The sequence below is a fragment of the Miscanthus floridulus genome, chromosome 9, assembly GCF_019320115.1.
Source record: "Miscanthus floridulus cultivar M001 chromosome 9, ASM1932011v1, whole genome shotgun sequence".
Taxonomy (NCBI): Eukaryota; Viridiplantae; Streptophyta; class Magnoliopsida; order Poales; family Poaceae; genus Miscanthus; species Miscanthus floridulus.
Window position 1 is genome coordinate 15,113,994 of NC_089588.1, and position 23,372 is coordinate 15,137,365.

The window sequence follows — 23,372 nt, forward strand, 5'->3', positions numbered from 1 at the left end:
ATAGTATTAGCAAACTTCCATATATTAAATACTAGAAAATATGCCTGGCATTGCAATACAATTTGTTGCACGGTACTCGTGACTATGATAATTAGCAAGTTATTTTTGTTGGATTTAATTGGGTTTGACGTAACCTTAAATCAAATAAACTCCAAAGCTCGTAATAAATGTTAGTGCAATAAAGCATTAATCCTGTGTGGGAAATTGACGCAGCTTAAATGGTGCACCAGTTGTGAATTTAAAGAAAGGTGAAAAACAAACTACGTTCCTGCATGAGCACGACGACGCAAAAAGGTTTGGCCATGACATGAGTGGTGCTACGACGCAAATAGGCTTGGTTGCCTAGGCCATGACATAAGTGGTGTGGTGTGGCGCTAACGAATGTTTTGTAGCTCCAAACTTAAATTGAAAAGGTTAGGACTTAGGAGTGAGGAATGGACAGATATCGAGAGTGTGAGTAGAAGAAAGATATTTTCACTCTTTAATATTAATATTAATATTAGATGCATACATAGATTACTAATTAGAGGTGAGTGTCTATGTTAACCCTCACGAAATAGGTTAGAGCTGATCATGAGATTTCTTTGCAGTCACAAGCCAAATTGATGAAGTTATGCAGTCACAAGTCAATATTAATATCAACTTGAGTCTAACATTATTGATCCCTCGTAAATCTCACTTCAAACTCTAGTGTTATTTCTTGAGCACTATGGCCTAGGCTTAAACGCCCGCATATACCATTCGAAGTGCAATCTACAACCTAAAAATCTTTATTTTGAATAAAAATGAAAATGAAAGAAAGATGCAAGAAACACAAATTTCAACTTATCGTGAGAATTTAAAAATGTAGCAAATAACAAGATAAAAACAAGTTAAAAGTCAAAATCTAGACATCACGAGACATATTCCGAATCAAGTACCAAGATAAGGTTTTAACTATATGCATTGAAGACAGGGTGCCACGTAGCTAGCGGGAGAAAATTATAAATACAGATAAAAAAATATAGAGTAATTAATATATTTTTCACAACCTGACGTAGATTACAAGGTATCTACTCTCTTCGTCCCAAATTATAAGTCATGTTAGATTTTCTATAAATACATAGCTTTTGCTATACACCAAGATATACGCTTCTTTTTTCGCAAACGTGCGTGAGCATGTATTTCATTAAGAAGAGAGGAGCTTACCTGCACCCAGAAGTGGCTCAGGCAGCACAAGATTCAAAAGTCAAGCAACTAAAAAAACCGACCCATGCCTTGTGTTAAAATGGACAGAGAGAGACAATAGTGGCAGATACACGAAGAAGGATGAAATAATGCAGCTTCTTCTTCTTCTTCTTGAAGATTGTGTACAAACAAACATCCTCTGCCCTTAGTTAACAGGAATCATACCTGCTGGCCTAAATATGCTGATGGGACGATTAAATAATGGCACAACAGAAACAAACATAAGTAGCAGCAGATGGGGCTGCAATCAAATTCATGTGCACCGGTAAAAAATCATAACTGAGCTTCAAGATAGGTAAAACATCATTAGTATCTTCTTGAAGAGATTTCCATTTGTTTTGAACTGTCCTCCAGTGCTCGTAGGTAACATTTCTGTTCAAAAGTGCACCGACACTCCATGCAGCTAGTGGACAGCCCTTTAGTGCTATAACAATCTGCTGCCAATGGACTGCAGACTAGGATGGCCCTCATGGCTGTCATTACCAAATGCACATGCCTTGAAGAAAAGCCAAAATTCTTTTTCATCCAGACCTTTAACTGATATCGGATCCATCGTTCCTATCATTTTTGCAACTGATGGTCTTCGGGTTGTTGCTAAAATCATGCAACCAGGTACATGATTGTGTTTTAGTGGAGCTAAAAGTCTAAACCATCCTCTCCTGTCCTTTTCCTCCCACATGTCATCAAATACAAGCAGGACTCTTTTGTTTTCAAGGTTCTTCAGAAGGAATCTTTTGTTTTCAAGATTCTTCAGAAGGGCCCATGCTTTCATCATTCCAGTGAAGAAACTGCCAAGGACGCTTTGCACCAGCCATCCGATTGCAGCATCCACTGCAGCAGTTCCCACCACATCCATCGCCTCCCAGTGCAGCTAAGGCAGCAGGCACGAGGGAGGAGAAACCAGACAGACCGATTCAGAGGAATGAACTGGTTGCTTGCTAGGTTGGTATGTTTCGTTGAAATGTCTGTGTGGAGTATACAGGGCAATAGAGGGTAAAGCAGTTTAGTGGAAGCTGACTGAGGCCTTCTTGCGTTGCTTCCTTCTTCTTTTCCAGATAAGCATGTATGTAGTAGTCTGCACCTAGCAACACGTATTTGCCATGAAGCAACAAAGGGAAAACTACTGCTAGTCCGGGCATCACAAAGCTAGACTTTGTCCCAAAGCGAAGTATTCCGTTATGACACCGATGGAGCAACAGGCAAGGCAGTGGAGTAAAAAAAAATTCTTTTTTGCAGCAGATGTAAACAGGGAACAGTACCTGAAGCTGAAGAACGGGCATCCCACCGCCGCTGCACGAAAGCAGGTGGGAGGGGGTGAGCGTGAGACGAAGGGAGGCACTTCACGCAGCAGCCGCCGCCGCTCACCCACCTGGCATTGCCGGGCCCGCTCGTGCGGCTGCTGCGTGGGATCTGGCCAGGGAGGGGGCGCCAGCGGGTGACGAGTGACGACGACGAGCTAACGCCTCGTTCCGCCCCCCTCCGTTGATTAATTCATCCCAAGACCCAGGCGGTGAGGTCTCCTTGAATGGACGACGACGGGGCGGAATGCGGCGGCGGAGCGGCGACGGCCGCCGGCCGGCGACATGGACGCGTAACGCTTTAGTGGTACAAGACGGCGGTGAGGGGTTTGCGCTGAAATCTAGCAGGCTCCCAGTGAAGTTAACTGGGCTGATGAATGAAGAGGCAAAAATATCGATTTGGGCTGAAATGTAGCAGGGATCAATGAAGCTAATTGGGTTGCGTATAGAAGAAAATTAAGTTCGAGTTTGCTTCAGCAACACCAACACAATGTGGAAAGAACTTTGCCATCCTCGCTTTCAGCTTGATAAAGACCTTAGTTCGTCGTATATTATAAATCTTTAAAAAACTGATTGAAACTACTTAAAGATGTATGTACCTGTGACTAGGTGACTAACGATAGTTACTAACCTCCATCGATCTCTAAATATTTTGGCACCTTGGACTAACACATGGTTACGACTTACGAAGGTGATGTGCTTTCTAGAATAAATCACTAAAATACCCTTATAAAGTTATTATTTTTAAGTATTTCTAGGACATTCCTGTAGTGTTGTACCGCTAATTGGGTAATATGGAATGAAAAGTATGTTTAGGTTAGTCTCAGTGGGATCACTATTTCCAAGACTCTCATGCGTTGAAACAATGTATAAAAGTTTCATCTCCATCCCATAAAATTTTTATCATGTCTCTTATCATCAATATTATGCCACATCAGCTTATTTAATGCTCATGAAACTCTTATTTATTTATTTATTGAGACTGGCCTTATATTTGTGACTCAATTGTCTTCTCCGGCTCTTCCTCTTCCCTTCGCTGTCCTACTCGTACAGAGAATCATGGTAGGATAACCAGAAAAGAGATTAGTTTTACATTAAAAAAAGAAAAGAAAAGAAGAGAAGAGAGAATTGTTCGGAGATGCAGCTGGGAAAACCGCGATGGCATTAGCAGCCATCAGCCAACCACAGGCCTGTAACTATGAGCGTTGATGATATGCATACGCAGTGGGCAGTGGTCACTCCACAATGATTTATTTGCACGTAGTTTACATGCCTTCTTGATGCAATAGTTTGGTTTCTTGTCTGGATTGTTGTACTAAGTACTAACCATACCTCAGAATTCAATAACCACCTTTCACAATGCAAGGCGATTGCATCAGGCTGCAACACTGTCTTAAACTTTTCATTCAAGCCACGTAATGGCTTACTGAACCGAACAGAGACAGCAGCAGCAAAACTGAAACAAATAATTGTGCAAGTGCAAATAAACAGCAGCAATAGAAATAGTCGCAGCACATAGATAAATAAAGGATAGAATAATGCACATCCTAGAATTGAATGAAGATTGTGTACAAACATACATCGTCGAGTTAACAGCAATCATACATGCTGGTCTAAATAAGCACATTGGACGATTAATGGCACAACTGAAACAAATACAAGATGATTGCTGAACAGGTAGCACCGGATGTCTCCAATAATCCCATTCATGCCCGTGAGAAGGTAAAATGGCAGCGACGAATAAACCAACGAACAAAGATAGCAGTAAGACAAACTAGGCAGCCGCGATCCAGGAGACGCACAATATCTGCACCAACCATATTGATCAAGACCAAATGTCTGTATGACATGCACGTTGACACCTGCCACGCACAAATATTTGAGCTGAACATCCAAGACGGTAGGCGCAGCAGCACATGCATGTACAACGTCTCGTGTGAGTGCAGTCTGCAGAGCGATTAATTGAGTAATTATTACTTTATATATAAGCGAGAGGAGGGTGAGGGTGCCAATTTATTCTCAAGACAAAGCGTAGTACCTTGGAAGTAACCGCTGAGGTTAATCCTCCCTTCTCCGTTCCTCCCATTCTTTGCATCTCTGAGCTAGTTCCTCGCTGCAATCACCCACACGAAGTCTACATGAAGCTGGCATTTCCGGCAGCCCCGAGATGCTTGGACAGGAAAAGATTGTCAGGGACTTGAGGGAGACCAGGCTTCGCAGATCTGCAGCAGGAAGTAACAGGAGGTTCGGGTAGCCCCCAAAGTGGAGATGTTGGAGGGAGGTGAGAAGCTGGAGCGCTCTCTCCTGTTCTTCCGTTAGGTTGACCATCTGGCTCGTCCTGTTTCCGCAGAAATCTAGGTATCGTAGAGACGTGAGCTGTTTGCAGAAGGACATTGTAACGACAGGGGTGTCCCCAAGTATCACAAGTCTTTCCAGTCGAGACAAGACCTCACAGGCCCCTTGCTGCTGCAACAAAAGCTCCATCCATGGAGGTAAGCCTGAGTGAGAGATCCTCACGCTACAGTCTCAAAGATAATGAGCACTAGCCCTCTGAATATTTCTTTTAGGAGGGCTCTGGTGGGTAATAAACTTACAGAATGGCTTAGTCTAGTAGCAAGTATTTCTCATGTCGAACTAATAAATGGATCTGATCATTTTAGATGGAGTTTAACCAGCTCAGGTTCATTCTCAGTCAGATCCATGTATCTCAACCTTATAGATACAAATACATCTTTTCGGCATAGGAAGATTTGGAAGATAAAAGTTCCTCTAAAAATAAAAATTTTCCTCTGGTTCCTACAAAGAGGTGTCATTCTTACCAAAGATAACCTGTCTAGGAAAAATTGGAAAGGGAGTCAGAATTGCGTTTGTTGCAATGGGAATGAAACTATTCAACACTTATTCCTGGACTGCCCTATTGCCATAATGATTTGGAGGATTATCTTCTTTGCTACTAGTTTAACTCAACCTAGATCAATCAGCCACATGTTTGGTAACTGGCTGTCTAATCAAAATAAAAGGATTAGAAATTTGATTTGGGTGGGAGTGGCTGCTATGTGTTGGGCTATTTGGAGATGCCGTAATGATGTTGTTTTTAATAAAATAAAATCTAACTCTATTATGCAGGTCATTTTCAGGGGAGCGTACTGGTTACGCTTCTGGGCCCAGCTGCAGCGTGAAGAGCAAGCTAAGGACGCGCTCTCGACAATAAGCAAGAAATTAGAAGTTATTGCTCTAGAGATATCCAATAACGGATGGAAACAATTTTATTGTTTAAGTTAGCGTCTTGGTCATGTTATAAGACCTTGGCTTTCTTTTTGGTTTTATCATTATCTGTAATTTTGGGCTGTGTACATCTACGGATGTAGAGGCCGGATGTTTATCCATTATCTAAAAAAAAAATGGAGGTAAGCCTGAGGAGGCAGCTACTGTGAAGGACGTCAGGTTTGTAAGGGACTGGAAGCCCTCGATCGAAGCAAGCGACTCACAATCTCTAATTTTTAACTCTGTCAGTGTCTTACAGTATCCAAGCTGTAGAGATGTCAATTCTGGACTTTCCCGTACTGCTAGTTGAGTTATGGCAGGGAGACAGGATAGCAGACGGGACTGGACATTGTTTGTGAGATTCCGGATCACAAGTCTGGTAATTGACGGAGGAAGCAGTCCAATCTGATTTCCACCCTGTTCTTGCTCCTGTAGCTTTGGATCCCGCTCCCATGCATCAGATAACGCAGGAGTCATCTCTATTTCCAAGCTTCCAAGAGAGCTGAGCAATTGCAAGCCCTCCAACGCACCCAGCTGTGGACACCTTGAAATTTTCATGCTTCGAAGAGTGGCGAGGAATTGCAAGCTTTCCAATGCACCAAGCTGTTCACACCCCCAAATATGCAGATCCTCCAAGGCCGTGCACGAATGGAGCTGTACAAAATTCAAACATGGGCTATCCCAGAGGTTCAAGGATCTGAGGTCGACCAAGCCTTTAGGGGAGTAGGACTGCAAGTTTTCTGGGAGACAACCAAGAGAAAGCACTTCAAGTGACTTGGCTAACCCAACATCCACGTTACTAGTATCATCTTTCGTATCCCTCGCCAACAACAGCTGCAGGTTGGGACAACCAGAAATGCTTAGCCCCTTAAGGGACGGTGGGAGTAATGCAACATCCATGTCATCTTTCGTCCTGCTCACCAACAATGAACCCAGCTTTCGGCAACCATGAACCACTAGCTTCTCAAGAGTGGTAAATCCTCCGAATCCTCCCTTGCCACCATAAAATTCCAGATCTACACAACTAGACAGAGTTAGCTTCTTCAGAGAACAAAGGATGTTACATGGCACTTTCAATAGTGTTTGTTCTTCTGCTGACAATGCCACTGTGGAATACAAACTGCAGCTTCCTTCTGTTTCTGTAGGTTGACTGATGGATAACAATTTTATTTCTGGACAATAATGTAAGCTCAAATGCTCAAGGGACGGCAAATGAGGAAGCATTTTAGTCAGCCACAACCCTGATATGCCGGAAGCAGAAATGTTGAGATATTTGAGAAATGGGAGGGCAGGAAAGGTTTCCGGTGCTGCCTCTAATGTGGTGGGTGGCTTCAGCAAGTTAGAGCAGTTGTGTATCCTCAAAGACTCTAAACCAGTGAGCTGGCTGAAACTTGCACTTGAAATAGAAATCAATTTTGGACAATTCTCTATGCTCAACGATATCATGCCCCTAAGATTTTGGAATGCTAAGATCCGGTCATCCAGCACACTCGACTCACTGGATACTATGTTGACCGATACTCTGTTGCGGCTGCTTGACTTTATTGATAGTTTTCCTTGGATGGAAATTTGCCGTACATGAGCAGAAGGTGGTAGCGGACGGGAGACCATCAGACTAGGGCAGTCTTGGAGGATGAGTGTATGGAGACTAGATAGACACACATTCTGTTCCTCCAGTGAAGGAGGAGATGGAGGAACCGTCAGCCCGCTGCACCTTTCTAGTCTTGGCATTTTAATCAACTCCAAGTTCTCCAGAGAAGAATGAACTGACAATTCTCTCACAAGATGCAGGTCCATTAACTTCAACGCCTTGAGTGGCATTCCTCCCAGTGGAAGGATTTCCCAGTTCCTGAAATATCATTTATCTAAGTGTGCCAAAATTTGCAAATGCGTACTAATGCAATACTATTCAAGCAAAATTAAAGAAGAATACTTACATTACACGAGGACAATAACAGATGGCCAGTTTGCGGAGAGAGTGAAACCATGACTTTTGCTCGGCATGGAAAGAAGAGTAACTCTGGAAAGGAGTGAACTCGTTCAGTTGAGGGCAGCCCTTGATGATAATTACCATTAGTCGAGACGTCAATTCCATCCCATAAGTACCAAGACATTTTTCCAATCTTGGCATCTCAATCAAGACCAACTCTTCCAAAGAAGGAATTGAAATTTCCACCAAGTTCAACATCCTGATCATTGTTAGCTTCCTAAGGAACGGAAGCAATTTCAGAGGAAGAAATCGGCATTCCTTGCACTTCTCTAAACGAAGTATCTGCAGCATCTTAATAGACACATTACCGGCAAGCCAGGTCGGTGGGTTAGCGCCCTTGTACCCAGTTATACATAGTCTTTTGAGGTTCTCATGAGGTTGAAGACCCTCAAGCACATCTTCTGTTCTCCTAGCTGCACAAGGATCAAGGACCACACTGATATCATTCCATGATAAGGACAACTTTTGCAGATACTCTTTGTCTATCAGCCTAGCTCCGCTGGCCTGTTCTTTGGTCTTCACATTTTCAAGTTGAGAAATTTCAAGAGTTACAAGCTTATTCATGGATCGAAGTTGATTTATATCAAATTCATCATCAATTCGAACCTTGAATTTTAGCCACTGAAGACAGGTCAACTTGCCGACACCAGCGATTTCTAAGTGCACTTTCTCATGGGGAACAATATTCCGTAAATTAATGAGACTATTCATACTAGTAGGTACAGAAATATTGCTTCCAATGCCGGCGTTGAAGAATTGAAGGTGATAAAATTTTGTCAAAACTTGAGGAAGAACGATATTTTTCTGAAGGTCCACATTTGCCCAAACAAATTCAAGGTAGCGAAGATGACACGGATTTAAGAAACTAATTGTAGGGCTGACATCGTCATGGGTCACATAAATCCTCACGACTCGTAAACTTTTTGACTTCATACACAAAGTGTGTAGGAACCTTAATAAATGTATGCTGCTTCTGCCGAAAACCATCAAGGTCCTCAATTTTTCTGAAAACCCAACATTCTCTAGTATGTTCTGAAACTTGTCATAGGGGATACTGCAATGTCCATCTATTGACAAATGGCGAACACTTGGTTGGAAGTCCGTAGAGTTGGATCCATTTATAGTGGCACACTCATTTAGCGAAACCATCTGAGCCAATTCATGCATTAGGTCATGCAAGACATAGTCCGAGTCAACCTTTTGGAAAAAGCCAAAATCCACTAAGTTATCCAAATATTGCATCCCTGTTTCCTCCAATCTCTTGGTAGAGTCTTGACACTGCACAAAATTTTGTGATATCCAAACATGGACCAAAAATCCCCTAGTAAATCTATAGTCCTCTGGAAACAGAGAGCAGTATGAGAAACACTGCTGCAGGTGGACCGGTAAAAAATCATAACTGAGCTTCAAGATAGGTAAAATATCATCAGTATCTTCTTGAAGAGATTTCCATTTGTTTTGAACTGTCCTCCAGTGCTCGTAGCCAACATTTCTGCTCAAAAGTGCACCGACACTTCGTGCAGCTAGGGGAACACCCTTTAGTATTTTAACAATATGTTGCCCAATGGATTGCAAACTAGGATCGCCCTCATGGTTTTCATTACCAAATGCACAAGCCTTGAAGAACAACCAAATATCTTTTTCATCCAGACCATTCACTTGGACCGGATCCATTATGCTTATCATTTCTGCGACAGATGGTCTTCGAGTTGTTGCTAAAATCATGCAACCAGGTGCATGATTGTCTTTCAGTGGAGCTAACAGGCTAACCCATCCGCTTCTGTCCTTGTCCTCCCACATATCATCTAATACAAGCAGATATCTTTTCTTTTCAATATTCTTCAGAAGCATCTGCTGCAGTATGTTGAAGTTAGTGGTTCTTTCGTACTGCTGTCTATCTGTACATACATACTCCAAGATCTCACGTGTTAGCCTCACTTTGTCGAAGTTGGTCGATACACAAACCCACATTCGCAAATCAAAATGGTCTTTGACTCTTTGATCATTGTACACAAATCTGGCAAGTGTTGTCTTCCCAACACCACCGATGCCAACTATAGGCAGAACTTGTAGGTCTTCAGATTTCCCATTTATTAACAGCTCTATTATCTTGTCCCTCTCCGCATCCCTTCCGTATACCTTGTCTTCAATTGGAACAGAAGTTGTCAGACGTGTGTTCATGGCCACATACTGATTCTGGTTTCTCATTGCAATGGGGCTTGAGATCTCTAGATGAAGAACCTCCCGCACAGAATTGCCAAGCTTGTGTAAACAATTTACTATCCCCTTGATCCTCTCAGAAATGTCAAGTTGAATATCATAAGGCAGCATGGTGCAATGACTTGGCTCCTCCTCTCTCTTCCTTTTTCTGCCATGCAAGGCCGAACTAATAACTCGGCTCGCAGTACTACATGCTCGTTGAAAAATAGATGGAGTGGAAGAGGACGAAGGCCTCTTCTCAGGATTCGTACAACCATCCCCTGCGTAAGCAAATTGGCGGTTGTTATGCTGCAGCGTGATGAGACAGCCAAGGACGCGCTCTCAACGATGAGCAAGAAATTGGAAATTATTGCTTTAGAGATATCTAATAAAGGATGGAAACATTTATATTGTTTGAACTAGCGTCCTGATCGATCTATAAGACTATGGCCTTCTCATTTTTTTTTCATCCAAAACTTTGTAATAATGGGCTGTGTACATCCTTGGATGTAGAGGCCGGATATTTGTTTTATCCATTATCTAAAAATGTGAACAAGCAAAAGAAAGGCACTTAAGAAAAAACAGCCATTACTTTGAAACAGCTAACAATTGGCACAAGTTAAGGCTCGAGCACGCATGAGAACTGCGCTGTGGACACATGGTTGATATGTGACCATGTGATCTTGTGTGATGAGTGATTGTCAAACTGATTCGCGTCTTGGGTTGAGTTGGTGAACTAACCTTGGCGTCAGTTGGGTTGTACAACATGTCTCTTGGCTTGTGGTGCGCAGGTGTGGAGCTCGGAGGCGGTGGTCGATGGAGAGGTGAAGGTCAAGTAGAAACGGACCATGCCGATGGACCGGGAGCGGTGAAGGACGGACGTGAGGCTTCGACTGAGGGACCGGAGCGCCGGAGGACCAGCCGCGGTGGCTGACACCTGGGGACATCGACAAGCGCAAGTGTACATGGAGGAGTGACCGTGTTGACCGAGTCAAGACGGCGGACGTGCAAGTCGAGCGGAGGCTCTAGAAGACTTGGCGGCTGGGAGATCAAGGATGGCGGTGACACGTGTCGAGGAGCGGGGGACGCGTATGGAGGACGCTACTCGCGAGCGGGTTTGGTGGTTTGGGCCGCAAAACCACCGGAGGACGGTTTTCGGGTTTGGGCCTCAAAACTCAGGCGGATGTTCCGAGGAGGAACGGGGCGGCACGTGGCGGAATCACATAGATTGCGTCGAGGCGAAACAAATCTGTGCAGGAAGCGGGGCCGTCCGATCGACAGAAGACAGAGTTGGACCATAATGCCTTAAGGTTATGTGGTTCTCTCTATTTACCCGGAGGCAGTTTGGGATTATATAATACCCCTGTTAAATAAGGATGAGGGTGCCCCAACCACCCTGACCTCTCTCTCACCTCTTGCCATTTCATTTCCACCTCTCTAGGTCTTCCCGCTCTTTAGTCTCTCTCTCTCTCTCTCTCTCAAGAGGTCCTCGGATGTTTTAGCTACCACATCCGTGTAATTGAACCGAAGATTGTTGCGGGAATGGAGGCCCTAACCTCCTCGTGCCCTCCGGGATTCGTGGTATGATCTCTTTGTGCAATTTCCGTTTGTGTTCTTCGCGTTCTTGCTTCTTCCTCTCCACCCCTTCTCACGTTCTTGCTCGATTCGTGATTTGTGGGGTGTTTTGAGTCAAACCGATTGATTTGGAGTGAAATAGGACGTGAGTTGAGCCCTTCCAATGAAGGAATTTGACTGAAACCTCACGAGTTCATAGATCGGGCGATTCAATTTTTGGAGTCGAAAAAGCGGTGTTCTTTGGGTGATCCAAATTTCCTGTCGATTGACAAATCTTTAAGCGGTGATCTCTTAGGAGTAGCTTCCCTACTGCCTTGTTATACCTTGGTTCAATTTTGGTGGCAGTTGGTTTTGATTTGGTCGCAAATCGGGCAAATTTGTGTTCTTGGCGATTTTGGGGAGCTCTGTCCCGCAGACCGCGGACAGTCCGCGCCCTGACTGCGGACAGTCCGGCAGTCGGGGTCGGGAACAGTCAAGTTCGGGTGCCTATACTATTCTGCTTCAGCACAAGCGTGGACAGTCCGCCCCTAAGACGCGGACAGTCCGCTGTTGAAGTAAATAGTCCAGACCAGAACTGTGTCTCACCTGTTTGTTTTCTGAGAATTTGCCTGCGGACAGTCCGGGCCTTGACCGCGGACAGTCCGCTGCTGTGGTGAAATTCTTGGACAGAACTGTTTCTCGTCTGTCTGTTTTCGAAGATTTTGCCGACGGACAGTCCGGCACAGACCGCGGACAGTCCGGCCTCTCTCCGCGGACAGTCTGCCCTTGGACTACAGACAGTCCGGCCCTGTCCAGTCTTCTCGGCTTTGAGGTGCTTCCTCGAGGGCTTGGCTCGGTTGTTTCTCGAGGGTCCCGCTGTGTCTATTGGTCATCACCGTAGACATCCAGCCACCTTGTTGGCTCGTGGATCTCTCCTCTCCCGTGTGCTTAGCTTTGGGGTTTGATTTTGGGACAGCGGCCAAAGTTTTCGAAAGAAATTTGAGGCTTCCATTCACCCCCCCCCCCCCCCTCTGGTCACCGTTTCAGTCCTTCATGCGCATCATTATATTAAGATAGAAGAAACGATCTGATTACAAGCCGAATCCACGGCATGGGTTAGTTTTTTTTTGACACATTAGCGCCCTTTGAAGATCTAAAAGAAACCACAATTAACCAAGAGAGATAAACTCAGGAGCAGGATAAACAGAAGACTAAGTAGGCGTGACAATTTGTAAAAGACAGAAGTAAGGCAAGAAACATGGAACACTAGTACAGGACATCCATGATCTGAGTGAGGTACCTTGTTCGATCTGTTGTTGGAGCATGGTGCAATGACTTGGCTCCTCCTCTCTCTTCCTTTTTCCTCCATGCAAGGCCGAACTAATAACTCGGCTCGTAGTACTACATGCTCGTTGAAAAATAGATGGAGCGGAAGAAGACGCAGGCCTCTTCTCAGGACTCGTACAACCATCCCCTGCGTAAGCAAATTGGCGGTTGTTATGTGAACAAGCAAAAGAAAAGCACTAAAGAAAAAACAGCCATTACTTTGAAACAGCTAACAATTGGCACAAGTTAAGGCATGTGAAAAGGAATCACATTTTTTTCTCGAGCACGCATGAGAACTGCGCGTCATTATATTAAGATAGAAGAAACGATCCGATTACAAGCCGAATCCACGGCATGGGTTAGTTTTTTTTGACACATTAGCGCCCTTTGAAGATCTAAAAGAAACCACAATTAACCAAGAGAGATAAACTCAGTAGCAGGATAAACAGAAGACTAAGTAGGCGTGACAATTTGTAAAAGGCAGAAGTAAGGCAAGAAACATGGAACACTAGTACAGGACATCCATGATCTGAGTGAGGTACCTTGTTCGATCTGTTGTTGAAGCCGATAGTAGTCGAGCTTGTCCATCACATCTTCGGCATCATAAAGCAGCTCTTTGAGGTCATCCAGGGACCGGGCCAGTGGCTTGTTGTCAATCCTCCTCCCCTCGGCTGCAGCAAGCACCATCTGCACGTTCCTCATCTCAGACTTGAGGTTCTTCACATCTTCGTCAAGCCCAACACCACGAGCCCAGGCTTCGATCTGTTCAGTGAAGAGGCTCCCAAGGATGGTTTGCACCAGCCACCCTATGGAAGCATCCACCACCCCCATCATCTCTCAGTGCACCTAAGGAAGCAGGAAGAGGGCGGAGAGACTGGTCTTGTTTGCTGAATAGCTTTGCGGTATAGTACAAGACAATGGATGGGATGGGAGGTTAGGTGCACAGCTGCACTAATATCTGAACTCAACGCTGCTCAATGGTAGTGATGGCCACTTCAGTGAATGACACGTACGTCCACCCGTCTGTGGCCTCCAAAGTCCAAACACTAGGTCGTGATGTCACCTACCCACCACTACTAGTTGTCCCTCATAAAGCAGCTGCCTGTGATTCTGCAATGAAGTTTCTTGGAAGCTGCCTGAGTGAGCTTGGTGGATAACCCGGAGAACTGGTCCTCACTATAGCTTAAAGTCATTATGTTTCTGAGAACACATGCGAAGACACCCAGAAACGAAACGACGCGCGCGTGCATCAGTGCGAGGCACCGGACCGGCGCCGCGTGAAGCAGTTGGGAGTGAGTGAGCATGAGATGGAGGGAGGGAGAGAGCTCACAAGCTCAGCACTTGAAGTAAATTACCTGTCAATGGCTGGCCGTTCGCGCGGCGGCTGCGTGGAATCCGGACGGGGAGGGGGCGCCGGAGCGGAGTCAGGACGTTGAAATCGACGAGACAGCGCCCGAGCGCCGCACCCCGCTCTCCTCCTCCTCCATCGATTAGCTCTCTGTCCCAGACACGGGCAGCGAGGTCGCCTAGAATGGATCACTGAGGTCCCAGACCACAATGATGGTGTAGGAGAATCGCAATTCTCAGACAGTTCAGATCCGTCCTCTCTCTCTCTCTCAAAAAAAAAAAAAAAAAAAAGAGAGAGAGAAGACACTTCACCCTCGGTATGTTCGCTGGTTGATTTCTGGGCTAATTTGAGCTGACTGATGCTAGTTTATTGTGAGAGAAAAATACTGTTGACTGACTGGTTTGGGCTGGCTGAAACCAACAAACGAACAGGCTGAAACTATCGCTGAGATCCAGCATTAGCAATCAAATCAAATAGTAGTAGAGGCCTGGAGGGCCTCAGGGCGCTGGAATTCTTCCCGCGTTGATGACAAAAAAAAAAGTTATAGTTATTATACCATGTGGTCTTTTGGTTTTCCTTAGCTACATAAATATAAGAGAAATATACATTTTTTTTACCAAGAGATCAAACCCTGTGTAACTATTGACTTGGGGGTCTATAGTTGAACTGATCACAAGTACACCAAGAGTGAGATGCATGCGGGGGAGAGTGAGGTGTGGTGGGATGGGTTCACGGACAAAAAAAGTAGGAGAGAGAATTTTTGTCCTTCTAAATTAAGATATAAATATAGATTAATAAATGTTTCCCCCATTTTATTGCATCTGAATTGGACATTTTTGTAGGGACTGAACATATATGGCAAAATTCACTTCTTAGCTACTTAACTAATTGAGTTTCCATGTACTAGAGGTAATGCAAGATTTTACTGCGGTATAAACTTTCGTCTTATTCCATATACACAGGTGATCAGATGGTGTTCTTTCTTCTGAATGTCATCGAGTTTCTTGGACTTATCCTCACATTCAAACCCTTCATGGCCGCACCAGAGTCCAGAGCAGTATGATAGGAATTAGTCTTTTTTCTTCTGTTTTTTAGTTACAGGAACATTGAATCATTCAGATCGATGGTGGGTCACATAGTCATAGACAACCACTTTAGTCATGAAAAAGAGATGAAAAGCGAGAATCGATTGCTCAATATATTTTAGGCAATTTTTGCTGTGGGACATCGCGAAAACAACAAATTGGCTGCAACACACCGCCAACACTTGCTTTTGCTGAGTACCATTATGAAATCGCGAATGTTTGCCAGTGGACACCGCCTCCATTAAAATAAAGAAAAACAGCAATCGGGAGAGAGAAAGCACAGTAAAGAGATGTTTTTACCCCTGCCGGCCTGAGTCCTATCATTTAGGTGGTCCGGTTGGACCAGCTTGGCTCGGCCCCGGTCGTCTTCTTCCTTCCCCGTTCTCGTTCTCGTCAGTCTCTCTCCCCATCCTCATTCCCCATCTCGACGAACCCTAGCTTCGTGCCATGGCATCGAGCTCGCATTCCACACCGTTCGGCGCGCCGCACCCAGCTTCGCTGTCGCTCGACCCCTATAGAGACCAAGCTGGATTCTTGCCCTTGGTTCCTTGCCACAAGTGCGGAACCGTTTTCATCGGGCGCGTGTCGCAGAAGCCTGGCAGCAAGGGGAAGAGGTTTTACAAGTGTCCACTGCTTGAGCATGTAAGTGGTCGTTGACTTCTGATCTGGTTTTGAGGAGATGCGCATTTTTTTGATTTTTCATCTCTTGTTTGCCAGACCGACTTTGCATGTGGAGTGTACTACTTTGAGGAACAGTATATCAATTACTTGGTCGCCAAAGGCGTTCTTCCTCGCGCTTGTAGTCAAGTTCGAGTTCAGGGTGCCATGGCGCTCGAGGTGATGAGGGAAGGCAATGACAAGGAGAAGGCCTGCCAAGGATTTGATGGCTGCCAAGATCTGTTGGAGACTGTAGTGATTCATCTCCAAGGTTCAGAGGCACTACTGAAGTCAGTACTTGAGAGCAACAAGAAATTGTTGACCAACATGAATAAAATTGGAGAGCGGCTGCTTGTAGTTGGTGGTGTAATGGTTTTCGTTTTGGTATTAGTTCTGTTAGTGTTGTTGGTCAAGTGAAGCAAAACAGCAGGTTGTCATGTATCCTGGTTATCATGTATCCAGTTAGTGTTGTTGGTCATGGTCATGAACATGTATCCAGTTAGTGTTGTTGGTCATGAACATGTATCCAGCTTATTTGTACCTTGTTTGAAATCAATGATGCATCTTAACTATGTTGCAAGAAAATGGTCTGCCAAATTGTATCTGAGTTCATGAATGATGGGGCAAGAAAATGGTGTGCCAAATTGTTGCAAAAACATGCATCCAGGTTTAATTTGATCACTTCACACAACAAAGTCTGCCAACTGAGTTCATGATTGAGATTGCATAACTGAGTTCACAGGTTCATCACACTACATAACATGTTTAGCACACTACATAACAAGTTCATAGGTCCATCATCACCACCAAATAAGTTCACTACATAACAGGTTCATCACACTACATAACAGGTTCACCACAAAATAGATCCATTACATAAGACATGCATCACAGGTCCAGGATTAGCTTCTTCTTGCTGATCCTCTTGCCGGCCTTGCTTGCCTCCTTTTCCCCAGCCTGCATTTCTTCTCCAGTAGCCTTGGTGGTCACCACCTTTTTCTTCTTCTTCTTTTGATGCTGCACTTCTACTATTGGGGAGGAAGTTTCACCACCTAGCTCCAATGCCCTCTTGCGGCTGTAGTCATACCCAACATTAGAAAGATAAATAACAGTATGTTGTCATAGATAACAGGCATCAAGTCTTTACACTTACCTCCTAGTGTTTGCTGCGGGGCTGTTTGTTAGAGCTGGTGGTGCAATGTTTGGTGGGCTGTTTGTCAGAGCAGGACAGACAGTTGTTTCTTGAGCACCTTCAATCTGTGATTGCTGGGTAGAGACAGTTGTTGTGGCAGTGCTTTTCTTTTTCTTTGCTCTCTTGGGCTTTGGTGGTGCATCAGAGTCATAAACAGTTTCATTACAGGTCTTCATCATGTGACCAAACCCTCCACACCTCTTGCACTGGCGCTGGCTTTTTTGCTTGCCACCTTCTTCAGAACCTTTTATCCTTCTTGATTTGGGCCGACTTGTAGCTCTCTTGAACCTTGGAGGCCAAAGTTTGAAACCCAAGTCCACATCAGGCCACTGGTTCCTATCTGTCATGGGACTTATCACATGTTCATATGCTTTCTTGAACTTATCAACCGAATAATAGTCATCTATGTAGTCTTCCACACTTCTATTGCGTATGGAATGGATGAAGCAGAGAGCATGAGTACATGGCAATCCAGTAATCTGCCACCTTTGACAGTTGCATGATCTATTATCAAGGTCGACAGTATGCCTCCAGGTTTTCAGTTCCTTTGTAGTGCCTTGAATCTCAGCAGTGTTGTTGGGCCCCCTATGTATGGCATACTGTAAATTCCTACTCGTGGCATGCAGCTCTTTGGTGACATGAGGCAAGATCTTGTCTCTCAGCTTAAGTGATAGTGACCTCCTAAGGTCTTGTTTCTCCATGATCATTTGCCTGATCCTATCCAACAGAGGAATTAAAGCCAAGGACTTCTCATTCCTAATCCAACTGTTGAAGGTCTCTGCTATGTTGTTAGTAACATAGTCACATTTGCTTGCATGAGAGAACTTCCATCTACTCCATATGTGCTTGTGGTTGTCCTCTATCCAGTTCATTGCCCTTGGTGAAGCTTGCTTCATGATGTTGTAATGGTGATCAAAGTGCATCTGGTTGTAAGCTCTACTTGCTGGCCACAAATGTTTCTTGAACACTACTCCTCTATACCTCTTGTTAATATTCTTCACTAGATGCCTCATGCACTCTCTATACTCTACTCCATTTGGGAAAACATATGTAACTCCCTTATCTATTCCTTTGCCTGCATCTGTGCATATGACCAGGCCTAGAGGAGTCCCAATTGCCACTTTAAGTTTCTCAAAAAACCATTTCCAATTTTCAGCAGTTTCAGACTCAAAGACACCATATGCCACTAGAAAAAGCCAGTTGTGTCCATCCATAGCTGAAGCAGAAGCTAACTGCCCTCTCCACCTCCCAGTCAAAATTGTTGAGTCAACACCTAAGAAGGGTCTGCATCCATTCAAAAAACCTTGAACATAGCTCTTAAATGCAACAAACATCCTTGTGAACCTCCTCTTATTACCAGCCAGTATCCACTCAATGTCCACAATGCTACCAGGATTTGTCCTATCCACCTCAGCCTTGAATCTAAAAACATCTTCAAAGCTGTCATCCCATTTTCCTTGAATTTGCTCTAGAGCCATTTGCGGTCCATCCCAGACAACATAGTATGAAAGTTGGATGTTGTACTTGTTCTGCAAATCCTTCCTCAGTTTACCAACTTGAATTGTTGGTTCATCCTTCAGGATGGTAATGTCCATGTCCCTCACCCAGGCATTGGTAGCCATGCAGTTCTTCTCCAGTTGGGATGTGCTGGCACAAGTATGTTTTCCCAACTTCTTTATCTGACAAATAAAAGGAAGGCAAAGCATCAAACACATGTTGGAAAAAATAAGAACCAAAATGTAAGGAAATTTGAAAAAGAAATAAACTGACCTGCCAAGTCTTGCCATCTTGCAATTGAGAAGCATGTATCCTCCACTTGCACCTCTTCTTCTTGCTCTTGAATCCTTTGTAGTGCCCTCTATACCTTTTGGATTCACTGTAAGGAGCTGCAATTTCAAACTCTTTTAGCATAGCATATTGTCTAATAGCCCTCTTAAAGGTGTCCCCATCCTCAAATGTGACACCACATTCTATAGTTGGGTTTTCTAAGTTAGTAACATGCTCATTGATCACTACTACACAAACTTTACTGGAGGCGGGCGATTTGGGTTTCCCGCGGCGGGCAAAGCCGTCCGCCGCGGCCTAGAGGCCACGGTAAATCGTGGCTTAACCGCGGCGGGCGGCTTTGCCCGCCGCGGTTAACCGATTTACCACGGCGGGCGGTGTAACGTGCCCGCTGCGGTAAATATACTTTTACCACGGCGGGTACGTTACACCGCCCACCGCGGTAAATTATTTTACCGCTGCGGACACCTTTTGTGGCCCACCGCGTTATGTTGATTAGCCGTGGCGGGCTTTATTATTTGCCCGCCTCGGTAAATTATTTCCTGAATTAAAAAAAATACAGCAGGCATATAAATTCAAATAAAATACAGCAGTCATATAAATTCAAATTCAAATTCAAATCACATCCAGATTTCATAGATTAAACTTAAAAAGTATGCAGGCATTACACATGAGATAATATACATATATATACATTCACTTAGTCGTTCTTGTCATCGTTAATTCATTACATTTACATATTAAAGTCGTTATACATGCGCTAAGGTGTAATCCTACGGACGCATCATCGTGGGTCATTTCCTCAGCCTCTCGTACTCCGGTAAAATCGCTAGCACGCATTTGTCTAAGACAAACTTACATATGTCCGCCTTTGTCTGCTTGAAGCTGTGTTGGATGCTCTGCATGTCTCTCGACCAGTTCAATCCATTCTTGAGCACCCTCCAACTGCTGTTGTACTGCTTGCACACCCTCAGGAACTCACAGGCGTAGAAGCCACAGATTTGTGATCCTACCGGTTGTTTGGCACACTGCATGATCGATACGCAAGCATTACAACACAGGCATTAGAACGCATATGAACGGAAATCACAATTAAACCTTTCAAATACTTACTGGAAAGTTGCATCTGATTTTGATGCGGTTCTTATGCTTAGCCTTAAATTTCTCTGTTCTTCGATCATAGCATTCAGGATCCTTCACGTACTCCTTATAAGTGCTATACAAAATGTACTAGTATTAGGTAGGGCATTAGAACGCATATGAGAAGACAGTTCAGTCACTTACACTCTGAGGCAATCTTCAAAAGCCTTGTACCCTTTTAAGTTTGGCACTATCAACGAATCAAATACGCAGGCCCTGCCATCCTGAGGGTAGATGATAAATGCAACCCAGCGACCCTCGAGGCCTTGGCTGCGCCATTGAAACAAAATATAGGTTACGACAAGAAATAATAATACTAGCTAGCTACCCACTTATATCTATAGGCATGTCTTCGACTTACCCAAAGTGGTAGGCAGCTAGGATACACCCATTTCCCCTGATCTTCTTCATTGCTCCTAGTATGTATCTTGAAATGTTCAACTTCTCATTGTCCATCAGTTTCTTCCTGTGCGCCTCTCTCTGTCGCTTGGTCAAGTCTTTCATGGTTGGATGATTGTCATCTAGGTGGTAACCAATGATGATTCTTTGAGCAATATGCATTGGAGATAGATAGATAACATCAAGTTTTAGTTCCTTGGATATATAGGCCATCAACCTGCAAGGACAAGCCATCGTGGCATATATAAGTAGTCTTGACCGATTCAAAGGCAGGTGATATGTGAAACTCGCAATTCAGCACTTACATAGAGAACAAGGTGACTTGGGCGATGTCAAGGTCTTGTTCCCGTAGTAGTCTGTACATGTCGTGGAAGTCCATGGGAAGTTCTACATCGTTGCCGGGCAAGTGGAAGTACTCCGCCACAACCTTGACTAGAAAACCATGCAGGCCAGCTTTTGCCGCTTCCATGTACTAGAGATGAAACCTCCTTGTCTCCCACCTTTCCTCGTCGACGAGTTGGGCCTTGGTTATCATGAACTTCCCATGCTCGTAATTGCCGGGGCAGTCATCCAATTCAGGAAATAGATGGAAAGGTGATCTCGGCCTAGGATAGAAATGTTAGTACCATATTATGGCAAAGAAAAGTTATTAGCAAATTATGCTCGCCGCCACCATACCTTTCGAACTCAAGTGAGTATGTGAGCTGCCCTTGGTCGCCTTTAGTCTTCACCGGCGGTGGAGGACAGTGGCTTGTGCTCACAATGGCAACAGGCGGTGTCTTTGCCCCCGGTTCCTCTGTGCCTCCCAGTCCTTTGCTCGTGCCCTTAGACGGACTGCCAGGAGGTGGAGGTGGACTTGTTGTTGGAGGAGGAGAACGAGGGTGAGGGCTTGTGCCTCTCGGTCCTTTGCTCGTGCCCTTAGATGGACTACCGAGAGGTGGAGGTGGACTTGTTGTTGGAGGAGGAGAACGAGGGTGAGGGCTTGTGCCTCGGGGTGAGTTCCTTCCCTTGTCATCCCCGCCATTGCCTTTGTCATCGCCGTCGTCGTGATCCGGATCATCGGGGGGACAAGATCCGGCAACGGATGGTTGTGATGCTGGTGTCGCCGTTAGCGTAGAAGTCAGCGTCAAGAGAATGATCTCTATGTCATCCTTGTTCCACAGGACTTCGGAACCCATGGCAGCTCCAAGGATCATTACCCCTTCTGCAGTTGGATATTCCATTTCAAATTCTTCGTATTCGGTCGCATACCATGTAAGTATCATGGCAGCATAGTTGGCAGGGATCTGGTCTTGGTTGAAATCTTTGATATCTTCTTTGGGGTGCATGTAACCCTCACCCACAGTCAACTTTTTCACCCTGCCGAACGGGATCGTGAGGTGGACACGCATGGGTTCCCGGATGTCGTCGACAGGGTGCGTTGGGCGATCCTCGATCATCGGTAGTGGCTGCCCTTGTGTCTACCCTTGTGGAAGTTGAGGCACGGCCACGCCAGCCTGGCAAAGCATCTGTGACCTCATCGACACCATATCTAGGTCATTGCTCGTGAAGGCTTCTTTTATGGACCGGCTGATCATTTCGGCCACGCCTTGATCATAGCCCTTCTGAAAGATGCCCTCCTTGTACCTCTGCCTTGACCAATATGTGGCAGCGTCGGATTGCCATGACTCCACTGAGTTCTAGCTCATCTTCGACGACATGCCACAGACGCGGCCACGGTGCTCGGGGGTTCCCAGCGCCAGGGTCAGCAAGTCCTGGCCCCTGCGAACCTCGAAGCTGTCCTTGGATTTAGCGGCCTCGATGACAGCCCTCTCCACCTCCTCAAACTTGGGCTCATTGAACTTGCTCGCACCCTCCTTGAGCTTCTTCGGCTTGCGGGCATAGATGAAGTCCTTAGCCCTCAAGTCTACACCGTCGTATGGATCGGGAAGCCCGGCGGCAGCTCTAGCCCTTTCTTCCTCCTGCCACTGGGGCCTCTTACCAGCAAACCCAGTCATGCCCAAGTGGTGGGGGTGCAGGTTCTTCTTCGCGAGTGCGCTGAACTTGGCGCTCTTTGCCTTTGCTTCTTCTGTTGTTCTTTGTTTGCAGAACTCTTCCCAGTGATGTTCCTTCACCATAGTGTATTTGACACAGGGTGACTTGCCTAGCTTCAGGTAGTACCTGGTTAGCATGGACTTGAAGTTTCTAAAGGCTCTTCCTGCCACGTGTATGACCCACTCCCTGCACTTGTCAAGATCGACGTCCTCAGGATAATGGAAGCTCCTCATCACCTCACCCTAGATATGTGTCTTGTAGTCAACCAGGGCATTGTTCCACTCCTCCCAAGTGATCTCCACCTTGTCCTTGACTATACATGCCACCTGGTTGCTGAACTTGGCAAGGACCGTGGGTGGCGACAACGGGTTTCCCTCTGGTCCCACCTCATGGATCACATGGACTTCGTTGTGGATTTCCCTTCGGTGCCTCCCGTGTTCCCCCCTTCTCAGCTTTGTCCTCTGACCCCTAGACTTGCCTGAAGTGGTTGGAGATGGAGCGGGGGGTTCTTTGTCCCTGACTTGTTCCTCCTCGAAATTCAATTCTCGAGGCACCACCGGCATCTGTTTAGGGTTTGGAGACCGCGCACTTTCAACTTCGTCGTCCCTCGGTTGGTAGGTCGGATCATATTCGTCCTCTGTACAACGTTTCTTTGTTGGCCTCGGGGTCACGGACACTTGGCTCTTGAGGCTAGTTGATGATGATGCACTAGGGGTAGGGTCGCGCCATTCGCTTATCGGTTCCTCCGCCATTGGAAAGCTACAATGAATACATATTTCAGTTGTATAGACATAGTTATAGAGTAGTAAAGTAGAGTAGTACTAGAGTAGTAAAGTAGAGTAGTACTAGAGTAGTAAAGTAGTAGTAGTTGGCT

At 45.2% G+C, this 23,372-nt stretch overlaps 2 protein-coding genes across 3 annotated transcripts; both read right to left on the reverse strand.

Moving 5' to 3' along the window:
• Positions 1-1,651: 1,651 nt before the first annotated feature.
• LOC136479308 (disease resistance protein RGA2-like) lies at positions 1,652-2,083 on the reverse strand. Its single transcript, XM_066477219.1, has one exon. It carries the CDS (start codon positions 2,081-2,083, stop codon positions 1,652-1,654), a length of 432 nt encoding a protein of 143 aa, XP_066333316.1.
• A 1,972-nt stretch (positions 2,084-4,055) lies between these two features.
• Positions 4,056-14,428, reverse strand: LOC136483464 (putative disease resistance protein RGA4). Of its 2 annotated transcripts, XM_066480547.1 has the most exons (6): positions 13,401-14,427; positions 12,833-13,006; positions 7,727-10,259; positions 5,939-7,638; positions 4,564-5,023; positions 4,056-4,472 (listed from the first exon to the last, which is right to left on the reverse strand). In XM_066480547.1, the coding sequence occupies exons 1-5, from the start codon at positions 13,690-13,692 to the stop codon at positions 4,584-4,586; spliced, it is 5,139 nt and encodes a 1,712-aa protein (XP_066336644.1). In that variant the 5' UTR covers positions 13,693-14,427; the 3' UTR covers positions 4,056-4,472; positions 4,564-4,583. The 2 variants fall into 2 exon arrangements, with proteins under 2 accessions (XP_066336644.1, XP_066336643.1); XM_066480546.1 differs by lacking the exons at positions 4,056-4,472; positions 4,564-5,023 and having other exon boundaries at positions 5,034-7,638; positions 13,401-14,058; positions 14,214-14,428.
• Between the last annotated feature and the right edge of the window lie 8,944 nt (positions 14,429-23,372).

Excerpts from the sequence above, each read along its gene's own strand:
- LOC136479308 (XM_066477219.1), bottom strand. The coding sequence starts at position 2,083 with ATGGATGTGGTGGGAACTGCTGCAGTGGATGCTGCAATCGGATGGCTG.
- LOC136483464 (XM_066480547.1), bottom strand. The coding sequence starts at position 13,692 with ATGATGGGGGTGGTGGATGCTTCCATAGGGTGGCTGGTGCAAACCATC. Across the intron at positions 13,007-13,400 it reads TCAACAACAGATCGAACAAG|GGGATGGTTGTACGAGTCCT; the intron begins GTACCTCACTCA and ends TTGCTTACGCAG. Across the intron at positions 7,639-7,726 it reads TGTTATTGTCCTCGTGTAAT|GAACTGGGAAATCCTTCCAC; the intron begins GTAAGTATTCTT and ends ATGATATTTCAG.